The sequence below is a fragment of the Psittacula echo genome (genome assembly GCF_963264785.1).
Source record: "Psittacula echo genome assembly, chromosome: Z".
In the NCBI taxonomy this organism is placed as follows: Eukaryota; Metazoa; Chordata; class Aves; order Psittaciformes; family Psittacidae; genus Psittacula; species Psittacula echo.
In genome coordinates, this window is record NC_137742.1 from 26,822,822 (window position 1) to 26,840,217 (window position 17,396).

The 17,396-nt window shown below is 43.5% G+C and overlaps 1 protein-coding gene across 1 annotated transcript in view; it reads right to left on the minus strand.

Moving 5' to 3' along the window:
- The window catches only part of PDE8B (phosphodiesterase 8B), a gene marked incomplete at its 5' end in the record, with an annotated part of 80,320 nt that overhangs the window by 189 nt on the left and 62,735 nt on the right, over positions 1 to 17,396 (minus strand). Inside the window, 11 exons of the mRNA XM_080638282.1 lie at positions 497 to 626; positions 2,016 to 2,180; positions 5,821 to 5,941; positions 6,759 to 6,976; positions 8,665 to 8,863; positions 10,529 to 10,664; positions 11,137 to 11,182; positions 11,947 to 12,111; positions 13,342 to 13,418; positions 14,327 to 14,404; positions 17,320 to 17,371. Of these exons, the coding sequence (XP_080494408.1) occupies positions 497 to 626; positions 2,016 to 2,180; positions 5,821 to 5,941; positions 6,759 to 6,976; positions 8,665 to 8,863; positions 10,529 to 10,664; positions 11,137 to 11,182; positions 11,947 to 12,111; positions 13,342 to 13,418; positions 14,327 to 14,404; positions 17,320 to 17,371 (1,387 nt within the window). The remainder of the gene's footprint in view (positions 1 to 496; positions 627 to 2,015; positions 2,181 to 5,820; positions 5,942 to 6,758; positions 6,977 to 8,664; positions 8,864 to 10,528; positions 10,665 to 11,136; positions 11,183 to 11,946; positions 12,112 to 13,341; positions 13,419 to 14,326; positions 14,405 to 17,319; positions 17,372 to 17,396) is intronic.

Genomic DNA, 17,396 nt, shown 5'->3' on the forward strand with positions numbered 1-17,396 from the left:
AAGAACAGCCCAACCTAATCTGAAATCGGCATTCTCCTACTTTTTCTTGTTCCTTCAGCTGTAAGCTAATGCTAAAAGGGAAAAGATCTTTTCAGTCTGTTTCTTTCTCAAGCAACTCCCTTTCTTAATGTTCAATGACTGCATTAAATTGCGCTAACATACAAGTACTGTGGCCTCAGTTTCTGCTGCTCAGAAGAAATACATTGCTAAAGGAAAAAAAAAAAAAACAACCCAAGCATTCTAGATGTAAAAAAGCTTAGTTTAAAGCCATTACTCCTTTACATAGATTGTCTGGTAAGTGCTCAACTTTCATAAAGTGTGTTGTGTGCAGTGCACGGTGTTTAACCAGCATCATTGCTTAGCTCTTATGCTGTACTACTTATATATGGGTACTGTCCCTGGAAAAAACTGACTAGAGGCCAGCTTGAGATTATTTGGTTTAGTCTGTTGAATTCTCTTGTCTCAGAGCAAGGAAGAAAAAAGCAGAAATACTTACCATCCCATGCATCGAACATATCTGTTATAAAATAATCAATGAAGGAAATTTGAGACTTGGGGATGCTGCAGGTGTTTCTATCAAATACTGGCATTACAACAGGCAGACCCTGTCTCTTCTCTTCATCAGTCTAAGAAAACAAAACTCCAGTTAGCCCCTAGAACTTTGCTGGCTTTAGTGTTGGAGTAGCAAAGGCCAGGGTATTAGATGAGTTGCAGTAGGAGATTTGAGTCACAGAACCCCTGAGGTGAACTGCCTTAGTTTCATGTGCTTTATTTTGTCTCAACAGGGACTGAAATGAACATCTCTTTCCTCTGTTACTCTACTGCTGTGATTGCTTTTAGCTCTAGTAAGACAGAATCCTCAGCTCTGGTGGTTAGGGCACAGCAGCTAAAAATGAGAAATGGGGTTGCAGCATTCTTTAGCAGAGAACTGTTTTGATCACACAAAGGTTGAGGCTGGAAGGGACCACTGGAGGTCACCTAGCCCAACTTCCCCACTTAAGCAGGGACACCCAGAGCACATTACTCAGGATTGTCTCCAGCCAGCTCTTGAATGCCTCCAGGGGAGGAGACTCCACAACCTCCCCAGGCAGCCTATTTCAGTGCTCAGTCACCCTCACAGTAAAAAAGTTTTTTCTCGGGTAGGACACCCTGTATTTTAGTTTATGCCCATTGCCTCTTGTCATATTGCCTGGCACCACCAAGAAGCATCTGGACCCATCCTCTTGACACCTTCCCAGGGATCTCCTTTTTTACCACATCTCTAGTGTCTGTTTCAAACCATTTGTCTTTTAAGATGAATGTTGCTATTGCTACTTTCTCTGCTTGTGTTGGGTTATGAGATGAATAGAAGTAAGGGCATGCCCTTTAACTCTGTGGCCACAACTGGAAGAGGGCTAAGAATCTATCAGTTGTTCAACTAAAGATCTGGTAGAGCGTTTCACTTTCAGGAAACTGGTACATTTGTGCACCAGTAGAAAAACTGATTATTGAGCAAGGAAGTTGAGCTTCCATTTCTGTCCAGAGAGATCCCATTTGATAAGTGTTTACACTGCCCACATGTCTGCAGTACTGGCCTACCACATAGTCTGCCTACTGTGATGGTAGTTCAGGTGCCATCCTAGAAGAGAAAGGACCAGCCTGATGATTCAGCAGAGGGCTTCATCAAGCAGGATCTTCATGCTCTCTTCAGGGAAGGTATTGGGACTATAAGGTAGAATGTTGACAGTCTTGAATTTCAGCCAATTAAATTGGCCAAGGCTAATCAAATAGTTTTCGTTTAGCCAGATGGAGAAAGTGTAAAAGCTCCTTTTCACCATTTTGTACTGCAAACTTTGTGGTAAGCAAACTAGCTAACTTTGAGTAGAGTGAATTCTTTTGTATGAAACTGAAGGTCTGGGGACAAAAAGCATACATCTGGCTCCGTGGTGATGCCAGGCAGACCTCATGTGGAACAGCAGACCTGCCAATGTGTGCTTTTTTACCTAATCCAATAGTCATTATAAAAATATACGTACCTGTGCAAAATACTCCTCTGAAATCCTCCCTGCCCATTCAATACACAGCTCTAGGGGGCGACACGGATTTGCTACATCCGCACATTTAATCATCATGCGCTTGATCAGTGTCTGGTTATCTGGAAAATTCTTTATATTGGCACATTCACAGTCACTGCCTTCACTCTGTAAAAGAGAGTTGGTTTCAGGAGTCGGTGGCCAGTATCCCTGCCAGCAGGAGCAGGTCATCATTATGAGCTCCATTGCACTGTAGGCAGTAAGCAGGCATCCCACCTGAAGCCTTCTGATTTCATACAGAGCACCAGGAATCTGGAGGAGAACTGCAAAGGAGAACTGCAGCCTTGCTAAGTAACTAATTAAAGCCCCATTACACGTGACAGTTGTGGAGATTTTCATGATTAATAGCAAAGTCTGTGAAATAAAACAATCACAGGCTCCTAATTGGGTAGAGTGAGTTACCCTTCTCTGCATCCCAGCCTTCACACGGAATCACAGAACATTAGGAATTGGAAGGGACCTCAAAAGATCATCTAGTCCAATCCCCCCGCCGGAGCAGGGACACCTAGATAAGGTTACACAGGAAGGCGTCCAGGCAGGTTTTGAATGTCTCCAGAGAAGGAGACTCCACAACCCCCCTGGGCAGCCTGTTCCAGTGTTCCATTACCCTCACTGAGAAGAAGTTTCTTCTCAAATTTAAGTGGAACCTCTTGTGTTCCAGTTTGAGCCCATTACCCCTTGTCCTATCATTGTTTGTCACCGAGAAGAGCCTGGCTCCATCCTCGTGACACTCACCCTTTATATATTTATAAACATTAATGAGGTCACCCCTCAGTCTCCTCTTTTCCAAACTAAACAGACCCAGCTCCCTCAGCCTTTCCTCATAAGGGAGATGCTCCACTCCCTTAATCATCTTTGTCACCCTGCGTTGGGCTCTCTCCAGCAGGTCCCTGTCCTTCTTGAACTGAGGGGCCCAGAACTGGACACAATATTCCAGATGCGGTCTCACCAGGGTAGAGTAGAGGGGAAGGAGGACCTCTCTCGACCTACTGACCACCCCCCTTCTAATACACCCCAGGATGCCATTGGCCTTCCTGGCCACAAGGGCACAGTGCTGGCTCATGGTCATCCTGCTGTTCACCAGGACCCCCAGGTCCCTTTCCCCTTCACTGCTCTCTAATAGGTTATTCCCCAACCTGTACTGGAACCTGGGGTTGTTCCTACCCAGATGTAACACTCTACACTTCCCCTTGTTATATTTCATCCCATTTCTCCCTGCCCAACTCTCCAGCCTGTCCAGGTCTCGCTGGATGGCAGCACAGCCTTCTGGCGTGTCAGCCACTCCTCCCAGCTTAGTGTCATCAGCCTTGCCATCTTGGAACAGAACCAGGACAGGGGATGCATCCACCAACTGTGAGGTGATAAATGGCCCTCCTTGCTGAGTTGTTTAAATCCCATCAGGGATGGTGATGGTAGTGGCTGCTTCATCTCTTTGGTCTTAGTTATCAGCTAGTTGAGATTAACAGGAAAACGCAGGAGTGGCAGACTAACTGCAGGGAGTCTCTGCTTTCTAGGCAGTAAAATACTTAAACTGCTTATTGACTGCTCTTGAGAATGGGTGAAGGGGACAAAGTAGTGGTTGCAAGTCTGCTATGGCATTGTCTTCTGGATCTTGAACAATTTAGAAGGGCACAGGTATATTATGTTCCTTATTGAGTAATAAAAAGCCTCTACCTCAGCTCGCTATGGTATTAATGCTATTCTCAACATAATGTGTAGTTATAGCCTCCCTTCACTGCAGTTTCCACTGGAGTAAAATACTGAGCACGAATACTTTTTACCATCATGGCTAAATTAACCTCTTTGTGGTTTATGGGGAGATATTTTGCAGTGACTCTTGCCAATTCAGACATTAATCATCTTCTAACTTCACGTTTAACAGTTAATTTATTTTCTTTTCAGCATGCTGAAAAAGATGCCAAATTAACGCTGCTCCTTAGCTGCTAACCAAAAATAGGAAAGAGTCACCAGTAACCATGAGGAACAGAACAACCTAGTATCAGGCAAAAAAAAAATCAAGCCTGCAATGCAGGTGTTTCTGTGCTCCACTTTTATTGCCCTCCAACTCTTGTACATTTTGAAATAGCCTCTGCTATAAACTGGAAAGATGAAAGAGAATGAGTAAAAAAAAAAAAGGTATTTAAGAACAGGTCTTTAGGAAGTGCTGGAACAAATGCATTCATGGGATAAAAGCAAGATTCCCAGAAATACGTTCAGAGCTTGGAAACACGTGGTTTCAGCGAGGCTTGTGAATCTAAGTCCCACAGGCCAGTGTGGGGGTGCCAGAAAACTGAAGACATTTTAAAGGAGTGTAGATTGAGGAGACATTTCAGAACAATACTTTAAGTGTCAGAGGGAGAAATGAAGCACTGTGAGAAGCCACATTTCCCAGTGACACCTCAGGTGCCTTTTTTAGAAACCAGCGGAACAAGTTGCTATCTGGTTACCACGTAAGTACAGAGAAACCTGAGAGTAGGCATTTCCACTACTAATGTGGACCTTCCTTTCCTCTGGGCCTTGATCTAAAGTGGGATCCTCGCTGTCCTGGCTTAGTCCATGCCTGGAAGGCAAACCCATGAAACACAGCACCAGGCGATGTGCTGGGAGCGCCATTCAGAAACAGTGATAGGTGCCCTCAGTGGTGCCCAAAGCATGTCCCCTGTGCTGTGGGACTTGTGACACTGAAGATGATCAGGCTAATTCAGAGCCAGTGCCACATCCAATGAGCCCTCCAGAGACTGGAAGTGCCGGCATACAGTGCAATGTGTCCACGGAGCCTGTGAAGTTCAGCTCTGTTTGTGATTTCCAGCTCAAACTGCCGGGCAAACCAAGCTCAGCGATCCCTAGAAGCAGGTCAGTTAACTGCTGTCTCCAAAGTTGTAAACACTGACTGGTTTCTGCACCCGTGACAATCTATGGAGTGAGAACCTGCATGACATGACAGCCTACAATGTGAAAAGTTTAGTTATGGAGAACTGACAGAAGGTACTTTTATTTATTTTTAATACCAGTGACCTTCAATTTGGTCTTTTTTTTTTTCAGTCTTTTAAGCACTATTTTCGCTAAGCTGTGATAACATGGTGTTTGCTTAGGTGAGTAACAGTGCCTTGGAGAGCACTCCAGGCACTGAGCAATCAACTGCAAGTGGCAACAAGAGAACATAAAGAGGCGCTTGTGCTGGGAAGCCTGGAGGCATCTTACAAAATGTACCCTGGCTGGTGATGGAGCATGAGGGTGTATAACTGATAGGAATAAAGGTTTGGCCATCTCTTGGTACAGTGAGGAATGGGGATGGGGTGAAGAGCTTTAAGGCTCCAGATTACATTGGCACAAAACTGCCAGGGCAGATTCCTCGGTTACAAGCCTGGGTTTAGGCAATCCCACCGTTTGGAGGCAGGACCACAGGCACAAGTGCCAACCTGGTGCCATGCGCAGAATTTTACATGAACAAAAGAACCCACCCACAGGTTTTCTGAACACAAGATGGCTTTTGAAGGAAAGGCTTGTAAAAGGAAGTGTTTAAATGAGCTAAGGGCAGAGCCAGACATAGAAAAGAAAACAAGAAAATGAAAATATTTTTTCACAGTTTGAGATGTGAGGTCACCAACCCAATTGTGTTTTTTGGCCACTACCACAGTGCAAATTAATACAACATGAATGAAAATGACACTTAAAGTTGTCTCTGAAGAACTCCACTGAAATGCCTGAAGGCACGAAGACCTGCAGCACTTACGTGTGAGCTGGTCTCCTCAGATGCCATTGGCTTATTGATGCTGTTCACAAATTTGTTCACATGCTCGAAGTGCTTTGTCATCTCTGTGGCCAGAACCATATCAATAATGGCCTGGCGCAATGTCCGGTAGTGATTTCTGGGGAAGAAAAAGGAGTTCCTGCTTGCAAGCCTGACAGACAGAGCTCTGTCCTTCCTCATCCCTGCCCAGACTGCACTGCAGAATGCTGCTTGGGAAGAGCAGCATTGGAGGAATGGGCCATATCATGCTTCTCTGGCTTCCTCCAGCTCTGAATTCCCTATTATCTGGATTTTTTTGGTTGGTTGGTTTTGGTTTGTTTGGTTTTTGTTTGTTCTGTTATTTTTACCTAATGAAAAGCAATCCCCTGGAGTCAATAAAAATTTACAGTTCAATTTCGTAATTGTAACACTGTAACACTAAGACAACTTCCCCAGGAATAGCACCAACACATTTCCATCTCACTCTGTGTTAGCTTGGAATCAAATCTCAGGTTTTTCAAAACCCAGAAGTGTTATAAGGTGTAGACAAATTCATCACCTTCCTGGGGTCAGGCCCCGTCACCTTTCAGATCCCTTTCTCTCCCACATCACTTTCTCTCCCCCCCTCTCCCTGCAAAAGCTAGGCTGACGCAATGGGAACTCCCAGGCTACGTGCACACCCAGCAACAGGGTGTTTCCAACTCTCCCAGAGGTTTCAGCTCCCTCCACTTGCCCCCCTTTCCATCCCATGTGAATGCGGTAGTGCCAGCAAGCATGGGGCACATCTAGCTGCTTTGAAAAATCACATCTACATGGGATTCTGGAAGAGGTTAAATACTGATGTCTTTATCTAATTATATTCCTGGTTTAGGAGGTAGGCTCTCAATCCACCCCAAACTAAAATCACCAAACAAGCAACTCTCACACACACACTCCTCTTTCTCCAGCAGACCCACCTATCAATGTTCTTGAAAATGTTGCATTTGCTGTCTTTAATCGTAAGCTGAAATGCCAGTGCTGTGTGATGACTCTCTAATACAGCTGTATCATTGTAAAGGACAGCTAATTCACTGCCCGCATTGCACAAGAAAGAGTTGGTCCGTCCGGGGTGGTCTACATCATGAATGGTGGCAGCTATTAGTGCAGCCACTTCATCTAAGTGGTCAAGACTTCCCTACAGGAAGAGAGAAAAATTATGATGTGGCACAAAAATTAAAGTAAATAACCTCTGATCATTTCCCGGTACCCACAAACACACAAGTGTAAGCTTGACTGCAGGGATTATACTTCCTTGCACTTATTTTCCGTGCACTTTGCCCACAGATTACCTACTTCAACACCCCCCCACCTCCCAAAACCCTCTTTCCTTAACAAAGCTTTTTACTGTGCTGTCACCTCAACTGTATCTTTGCATTAAAATTCTCTAATGGTGGATGGAGCATTTAATGGTGTCCTTCTACTTTGTGTGCTTGCCTGAATGCGTCTGTATTGGCTCTGCTCCTACACAGCTCGTGTGTTTTAGGATAGGATAGAATCATAGAATCATAGATTAGTTAGGGTTGGAAAGGACCTTAAGATCATCCAGTCCCAACCCCCCTGCCATGGGCAGGGACACCCCACACTAAACCATGTCACCCAAGGCCTCATCCAACCTGGCCTTGAACACCGCCAAGGATGGAGCACTCACAACCTCCCTGGGCAACCCATTCCAGCGCCTCACCACCCTTTCAGTAAAGAACTTCTTCCTTATATCCAATCTAAACTTCCCCTGTTTAAGTTTGAAGCCGTTACCCCTTGTCTTGTCACTACAGTCCCTGATGAATAGTCCCTCCTCAGCATCCTTGTAGGCCCCCTTCAGATACTGGAAGGCTGCTATGAGGTCTCCATGCAGCCTTCTCTTCTCCAGGCTGAACAGCCCCAACTTTCTCAGCCTGTCTCCACACGGGAGGTGCTCCAGTCCCCTGATCATCCTCGTGGCCCTCCTCTGGACTTGTTCCAACAGTTCCATGTCCTTTTTATGTTGAGGACACCAGAACTGCACACAATACTGCAAGTGAGGTCTCACGAGAGCAGAGTAGAGGGGCAGGATCACCTCCTTCGACCTGCTGGTCACGCTCCTTTTGATGCAGCCCAGGATACGGTTGGCTTTCTGGGCTGCGAGCGCACACTGCCAGCTCATGTCCATTTTTAAATCGACCAACACCCCCAAGTCCTTCTCTGCAGGGCTGCTCTGAATCTCTTCTCTGCCCGACCTGTAGGCTAGGATGTGATATTTCAGTTGGAAGGGACTTACAATGATCAGGCAAGTCCAACTGCACAACCACTTCAGGGCTAGCCAGAAGTTACAGCGTGTTATAAAGGGCATTGCCCAAATGCGTCTTAAACACCAGCAGGCTTGGGCATTGACCACCTCTCTAGAAAGCCTGTTCCAGGGTTTGACCACCCTCTTAGTAAAGAAATGCTTCCTAATGTCCACACTAAACCTCTCCTGGTGCAGCTTTGAACCATTCCTGTGCATTCTGTGATTGGGTCCCAGGGAGAAGAGCTCAGCACCTCCCTCTCCAGAGCTTTCACAAAGCTTTATTAAAAGCTATTACTAACAACGAGTTACCAGTGGACAGAAAAGAGACGGGTATCCCCCTCTATTCCTGCTACTTAAAAATGCAAATTTCTTACTCATATAGACTTTAGATAAACTGTGTTGGCAGTTTATCTAAAGATTAACAGGAATACTTCAGGGGCAGAGAGATTTTATGAAGCCAGGACCATTAATAAAGAAAACATCTGACTTTTGAATGACAGACATAAGATGGCAAACACATTGAGATCATAGCTGAAAGGACTCCTAGCTGGCGGTTATACCTTGACTCTCTCCTTCCTGAGAAAGAAGGCGGTAGCATGCAGGACATCTGCTGCATGCGTGGAGTTGTGGTATGAGTTGGAGGAGTGGTAATTAGCTTCAATCATTTGCAGCCACGCTCGCAGTGTTGCTTCCGAACAGTTTAAAAACTCAGAAACCCCAAATCGGGCAAAAATCCTTAAGCCCAAATACACTAACGGCCTGCAAAACAATAGAATTAAAAAGCACTGCTGTAAAACAGGAACTTCTGACGTTCTAAAGAGAGAGAGTTTTGGCAAAGGAACCAAAAAGACCTTGTAAGTGAAAGTTGGAGGGGAATGGTAAACAGTTTTAAATTGCACACCTATAACCTCTCACAAGCCTGACCAAGGTTACAAATCACTACATCTACCTTCCTTTCAGACATCCTTTCAATACATTCAGTAGAAAGGGAGCAGTTCCACTAGAGTTTCACCAATTCTTCTGGCTTCAGAAAAAAGTTTAAACGCTTATGTTTTTCCTGAGGAGAAAAGAGCAGACTTTGAACATGACACAGGCACATCCCAAAGGCTAAAAGGGTCCAGTGCCTGCTGTTTGAATTTGTCCTGTGGCTTCAGGGGGTCCAGATTTCTACTTACTAACTGTTTGAAGTTGGCAATATGCAAAGTGTATTGATATCTCCCAGAGCAGTTCTTATTTTGTATTTCATATGAACTCTCCTAGCTTTAGGACTGGACCACTTTCTAGAGCTGAGGCATGAATCTGTCATCAATAAACTGCCCTCCCTTGAATTCCACATGCTAACAGGCAGCAAGTAACTGCTTGTTTGTGTGTCTGTAGGGGCTTAATGTCTAAAATACAACTTCTGAACTCTCAAGCAGAAGCCTTCTACTTTCTTGCTTCAAGTGGTATGGGCTGGACTAAACAGAAGTGGCATATCCTGAATCCTAACCAGTAGTGATCTCCTGGCTGGAGAGGGAATTCAAGGTCTGGCAAATGTGATTCTGGGGAGGATAGCAGTGAGCTGGTGTGTGAAACAGTAAATACAGTAAAATCCCTAATCCTTTTGGTTCTTAAGTCCAAATTCGCTCTGGGTTGTCAGTTACTCTGTGTGGCCTGTGACAGAGCCCTGTTTATCAGTCACATTTTTCACTCCTGCAAGGTGATCGACAGAGCTCCTGAGCTGAGAAAGGCACAATCAAAAGCCAACATCTGCAAATTAAAAACAGGCAAATGCAAATTCCAAAACCGGCCACTTTCTCCAAGCAGAGTACAAAAGTCCAGGGAGTCTCTCCAATTCTTTGCATCTTGGAATGAAAATAACTTTTGTCTGTGCATGACATGTTTATTTTTGTGGTCTGCATGACCTCAAAACTACTGGCATTTTCTTTCATTATAAGCTTTAAAAGGTCAGGCCCTCGATCCTATCACTGGTTTATCCTCTATCTATCTCAGCTTTTTATCCCTATAGTCAAAAGCCACAGTTGCCTCAAAGCTTCCTAAATCATAGGAGGATTTAGGTGAGGAAAGCAAGAGGCTTGTTTTTTCCAGCAACATCATTTTCATATCAGCAGAAGAGAGGGGCATCTGTGGGATATCCAGCATGTAACAACACAAGACTATGCCAGACATCATCACCTGGGCAGAGTGGATGGGAATCGTGTCCCAGACAATCCTGGAGGGCTGCAGATGCTGTCAGGGAAGACAACAGGCAGCTCAGGCATATCCATGACCACCGTGCATGCCTGGCTTGTTAAATGGGACTGTGATATCAACACACACACACACACAAAAGACAGCTTTCACACATTTGCTGTGCCTTGTGACAAAGCAGCTACAGCTCTTCAATAACGTCTTGGCAGGCACTCAGGGAAAGGAGTCCAGTACCTTTTATTTGTAACAGCCTCCAACTCAAAAATATTGAAGTCCCAGCTTTCCTCATTATCCAAGAGCTGTGCAATACATGGCGGAACATCATTGATGGTGTTTGGCACTGAAAGTTGACTATGGCTCAGGTTCACATCTGTTGAAATGGATTTTGGAATTACAACATTCCTGGATTATTTTTACCTCCCACATGCAGAATTCCATTTAGAAAACAACTCGTTTTCAAGTAAAACAACTCTTTTCCTTAAATAAAAAAGTCTGTAATAAAGCCTACAATATATATAGTTTATGTTATTACAAGGGATTTGGACATAAACTAAAAAGATCAATGAACATTTCTCTGAGTGACAATTTAGCATATTCCTAGTCTTATTTTCTACAGTCTTATTTTTGATAGTCTATTGGCTTTTCTACAGTCTTGTTTTCTTACTTAATTATTTCAATCTGCTTCAACTCCAAAATGGAGGCAGTCTAACACTTGTTCTGCAGTCATTTAGCAACTGTTTCCAAAGATGGATATCCCACTGCAAATTAGCTTGGAGTTTTATGTGACCAGCATCTACCAAAGATGTTACATATGCAAAGGGAAATTTAAAATGGTGGCTTACTCTTAGAAAACACATACTCATTTCCTGACAGTCTTCTCAAGCCATCCTGAAAAAGCAAGTTTATTGTAAGTTTTAGGCAAAGCAACCATTGTTAATTGCAAAACACTACATATACTTTTTTTAGGTACTATCCCTATTATAGCACTATAAGCACCATCCTTCTTTTAAGGTCTTTCAAAACAGACATGAAAGGATCCAAGGAGCACTAATCTGAGATCTCCAGAAAGGACATTATGAACTATACAGTGTTTTGCCCTCCTTGACCCTTTCATTGGCACCTGCAGGATTTCATCATTCCAATTAGCAACTATAACTTATTTTTCATTTTCTTTATATTATTTTGACAAGGATTGGCTAGGTATATGTTAAAAAATGAAGTATTCATTGATGAAATCTAGGCAGTCTGTCTCTGGTGGACAGCGCTGCTGCTATTACAGGACCAAAGTCAGAACCTGGTTAAAATAACCTCACCCTTACACTGGACCAGCTGTACAGCAATCCCTCTATTCCCATCTAAGCTTCTAGGATTCTCAAAAAGTATTTCCTTGAGACAAATCAGAATGGTACAGTTTTCAGTGGCAACTGTGTTCACTTATATACAAGGATGAAGGCACCCAATGGATGGAGACGCGGCCATATCTTACTACATCTTGGGGCCTACTGTTTGTAGAAAGACCAAAATATTTAAGTGAAATGGTGATAAATTATGAGACCCCTTCCCATTGCTTGTGAAATTTTAGCCCAGCAGAGCACTGAACTGTGATGTAGGGCACTGGTAGTGGTAATTTCATCTTTATTAATTTTACTCACAGTCATCAGACCTCCAACAAGATCACTTGTGTGAGGATCTTCATCTTTGGTACCTAGCTGAGGGGAGTAAAGTTCTGTTGTCCGCAGGATTTCCAGAACCCTGTCCAAGGCCTCTGCTACTGTGATGGGGCTGTTTTCCTGGGCAGCATTAATTATGTTAATAACCTGAAAACAGATTAAAGAGGCAGGTGAGGAAGACTGAATGGCACTTTTGTCTTTTCTTATTAGAGAATTTTCACCCTTGGCTTGGTTATGCTACTTCCCATTCAGGAAGTGCTATGTATTTTCCTCAACCCTTGAAGTACAACTCTGAAAATGTAAATTTGTGCTCAGATTCCCTGGTATCCATCTGCTATTTATAACTGGGAAACTCCTGGGAAGTGAAAGCAGAAGGGTGTGAGGTATATGAAATAGTTGCAGGTGGGTAGACCAAAAATTAGCCATGTCCCAGTCCTTCAGCATAGCCAGGGCTGCTCAGAAGCAATCTAGAGGAAGAACCAACAACCAACCAACCAGACTTCTGGATGTGACTCAGACATCCTGATACTGGATGTAAAGCCTTATTTTTATCAATGTGAAAACTAAGTGCAGAGAGCAGAAACAGCTGGGCTATGGTTTTGGGAGAAGATAGATCTCCTTTGCCTCCCACCTTGTGTCTCAGCTGCAATCAGAGAACGCAGCAATGACACAGCAGCACCAATGACTGCTGGGACTGAGGGAGAAAGCCCCAGTGCTCTCTTCTGCAGCTACCAGAAGCTGCTGTGGGGGCACTGCAGGCATCTGTGGATCTACTTGGGGAGAAGGAAATGGAAAGGTGTCAGCTGTTCTAGCAGGAAGGTTGTGCTAGGAAGTAAACAGCTTGGTGGTAGGAAGAGAAGATGTGGAGAGGGGCAAAAAAACGCTTTGAGAATCAGAGGTGGCAGGCACCTTGGTCTGTGGGACAAGTGATGTGGTACAAGACTGGTTTGTGACAGCAGTCTGTACAGCACGGATAGTGAAGAAAAGACTGCAGGAAAATGGAGGACAGAAAATGGTGCAAATGCTCCCTCCTCTCCATGCTATCTTTCAAATATCCATGGTAAAAGCAAAGGCGAGACTGGAAGCACACATCCTCCTACACACGCATGGCCCAACATAGCAGGGTCCTCTTCCTGTCAAAAGCAGTGCATCTTGCAAGGACACCCCTTTCCCCTGTTTATTATTCTTCCTTTTGGCTAGGATTTAGAATGAGATGCAGAAAGTAGTAAGAAAATTAAAGAAAAAAAATTAATTTAAGTTATTCTGTTAAATAAAAGGTGCATGAAATCCCTGCCTGTCCTGCCACAAACTACAGCATTCCCTATGAGAGCAACTCCGAACTCCGAGTTAGTGGAAAAGGTAGTGCTCAGGGCTCACCTTTGTAATAGGAGCTTCTATTGTCATTGAGTGGATCCTTGCCATGGAAGAGTACCGTCGGGTTGGCAAACTTGGAGCTGCTGTTAAAGAGAGCACTGTTTAAGTGCCACAGAGTGTAAATCAAGTGACAGCATTTAAAGAGTGCAGAAGGTTGCCATCGGGGAACAGCACAACAAAATCCAGCCTCATCTCCCATTTCTCCTGCATCTCCTTTTCTGCAAGTTGTTGCTTTACTGTTTCTTTTTTAGCACTGTTGTCTACGTCCTTTGCAGCCACCCCTCACTTCTGCTGTCAGTTTTTCCATCCATCCTTCACTTAAACTGTAGTGAAATGAAGCTACACTTAAGCTATATTATACTTAATGCTCAGTACTTGCCACTTGCCCTTTGCAATGAGTCTCTGTCAATGATGGCTCCTTCTGTGAGAGTATGTCCCTCATCTCAGTGATACAGCTGCTTTAAGAAAACCCATTCCTGCTCCCTGTAGCCTGTGCTTTCTCACTACATACTGGGGCAGAAAGAAATCCCTGCCACCACTGTCCCAGCCGGAGCAAGCAGTTACAGATGGGATCAGAAGCAGAAGTACTGCTCTCAAGTTACCAGCAGCAACAGATCCCTTCATGTCCCTTGCTAATGAAACCAAAGTACTGGTTCAGGAGCACAAGCTGGAGCTTTCTGAGAGAAGTGGAATTAATCCTTCACCATGCACTCATTTAGCAGGCTGCCCCTATCCCACAGCACAGCTACTTGTCCTCTACTTGAAGGCACTGAACACTGCCATGCATTGTATATTGATGCTGGTGCTCAGGCTGGGGAACTGTTTTGTAAATAATACTAAAGAAATTTTACGGCAGTTATAAAAAACTGGAGTGATCTCTTTAACCAGATGTGAATCTGTCTGGTTCCTCTTTCATTCTGCATTTGTACTGCCAATGCTAAGTCTATTCTTTATTTGTAATGTCATTCTGGACAGTTCACTTTCTTACCATCACTACTTTGAGATGTTATAGACTTAACATCAACTGAGTCTTTCCTTCTGTTCTTGCATTTGAAGGAATGGGATTCTGTAAACACAGAACAAAAGCTTTAAAAATTCATCAAGTAAGACCTCTACAGAGACTCCTCCATCTAAAATTCTGAACATTTCATTAAATGACCTTAACAATACCGCATTAGTGTGGAAAGACTGTAATCTCTGCACATCAGAACAAGGGACTCACTGTCTATCACTTTACAGCAACTTGTCTGAAGTGCCTGGAAAGCTGTTTTCTCAAGGAAGTCAAGATGTTATGGAACAGAGGACTCGCTTGACCTAAGTTTTGCCACCTAAAAGCAGCAATCTTTCAGGCTGTCTTTGTCTAAGGTAGTTGTCAGAGATCCTGCTTTAGAATAGATGTCTCAGGCAGGTGGGTTGAATCCCTCCTGCAAGTCCTTTTTGTTCTTCATTGACCATTGAACAACCCTGAGTTTACCTGCCTAGAAATTTAGCCAATTAAGAAAAATCCCATGTCCCATGAAAGCGTCTACACTCTTTCAGCCCAAGCACAGTTCAGACTCTGACAGGTTTTGCTTTTAACTGCAATAATTTTTTGTACCCTGTGTGTAAGAAAAATCCAGCACACTGAGAATGATTATAAACAACCAATTCAGTTGCTGTGAAAATTAACTATGCACCAAGCTGTCATTCTTGAAACTGCCATTTGCTAAAGCAAGAGAAATTATCACATCCAGACAACTCCAAAAGTGGGATGAAATGCCTGGAAAGAGCCTCAGAAAAAAAACAATTAAAAATTTCCTCCAAAATATTACACTCTGCCTTATGTTTAAAAACAGCAACCATGCATCTATATATCTCTGCAAGAATAGGTATAGTACCTGTTCCCAGGGTATCAGAAATGCTACTCCAAGATCAGAGACCCCAGCAAGCTTTCACAAAAGAGATACCATCATGTGAAGAGTGAGAGATATCATAAAACTGATATTCTCAACATAAGGACCAATTAGCATAGCACTGTTACAAGGCATGTTATATGCAGCCTGTCTTTGGCAAAATAAAATGGTAATATACAGTTCTCCAGAATTAAAAAGTTATGCATCTTATGAATTACTGATATACAGTTTCTGTCCGTATTGCAGATTTACAAGACAGCTTGGGTCTTCTTACTGTGTTGCAGTCCAGAGTGGAGAAACTGCAAGCCTTTTCCTCTGTCAACACCTAAGAGCAGGGCATAACTAACGTGTGTTACATGATTTTATTTTTTTATTTGATAGGACTCCTCTTTCGAATCCCTTTCCTGCATTAGCATTTGGAGGAGTTTAACATAAGGCACTTCAATGGGAGCAAACATTTTTGCATAAACACAACTGCACGTGGCAGTAACTGACAAGACAACTCTCCTCATGTTAAACACCAACCAGCAAGTTCAAAACTTTGCCACCTGGAGAGTCACAGTGGTATAGAGGCTGCTTTGTGCCACACGACAGTTTTAGCTGAAAATATTTAAATGCCTAAATAAGAAAAATGTCCTTTGCCTGGTAAGTGGAACGTCTCCCTATCAGATTTACTACAAATCAAGCCATCACAAGCAGCACGATACACACAGAGTATTTTCTACGCTCATCACATACTGGTATATACCCATGGCTTTGGGAATTTACACTTGGAGCACAACCATGGACAGCAGGGAAGGATAACCTGCATCACATACACATGACTCTAAGGTTGCCTGTCTTCACTGCACAGTAGCCATCAATGGGATGTGGCTCCAGAGTCTTGTTGAAATCTGTCACAACAATAAGCAAACCTAAATGTCCACATTATCTGTAAAACACATTAGTAAATTAGTAACAATGTGTTAAGTAGTTACAAGTGTCCTCCATCTTAATTCAGGGGTGTTCTCAACTTCCTCTTTGCAGGAAGCAGTGAGAAAGTAAAACTGCATTTATTCCAAGGACACATGAATAAGCAGTTTAACAAACCGTGGATCAGTTCTGATGGCCATGGAAATGAGAACAGCAAATTGCATATATTGTCTTTTCTTCCCCCTGCCCATTATTATTTTGCACCACAAAGATCTCCAATACTTATGCTACTTGAAAAGTTAGGGGATGTCAAACAGTCACTTCCCATCTCTTGGTATGTTATATCCTCCTCCCATGTGAAAATCAGAAGCTGCCTGACATTGCATAGCAATGTTGTCCAGTGTTTCATAGTGGGAAGGACCTCAGGTACCAGAAGGTAAGAGGGCATGAGAGTCTGTTCACTCAGAATAAAACAGCAGTGAGCATCTGGCTCAGATTGCTAGAATCACGAGCTTAAAATCAGCCTTTAGTGCCACCTTCTTCAGCAAAAAGTGTTATTCCAAAGATAACACAGCATCAGAAGAAAAGATTATCCCTTTATGCTCCATACCTTTAGTCAAAAGCTATCTGCAGAAGTTACTGAGAGCTTGTATGTGCTGTCTGCAAGTAAGCAAACCTGCCCAAGAGACAGTTCAAGGGTTGTTCAAACATGCTGCAACAACTCAGCGCTAACTGGACATGACTAGTTCTTACCCTGGCTCTACAGACAACTATCTTAGTCCTGTGCTGGAGCCAAACCAGTGACCTGCTGACAAGTACTAACTTCAAAACACTAGGGCAGATCTGGCACAAATCAGCACAGTTCCACATTAATTTCAAACATAAAGAGGTGCCAAGCTACACCAGCTTCAGGATCTGACACAGTGTTTTAGTACAATGAAGAGCAATAGATCTTAACTCCGAATGTACGGGAAGAACTCTGCACAAGAGATTGAATTATTAATGATGGTTACAAATCCAATTCATGGTGCAGCATCAGAACAGCTGGCATCCATTGCTGGCCATCTGCTCTGACCACTAACTCGACAGAAGGAAGAGACAACATTTCATGCCAGGAAAGAACCTGGCCATGACCTCAAGTGCAGCGGTGTATAAAGGTAAATGATAGAATTCTAACCTGGCTGAGAATTGTCTCCTGTATACTTCTCATCACGGTGACTCTTGTAGAGCTGAAGATGCATGAAGAGTGAAATA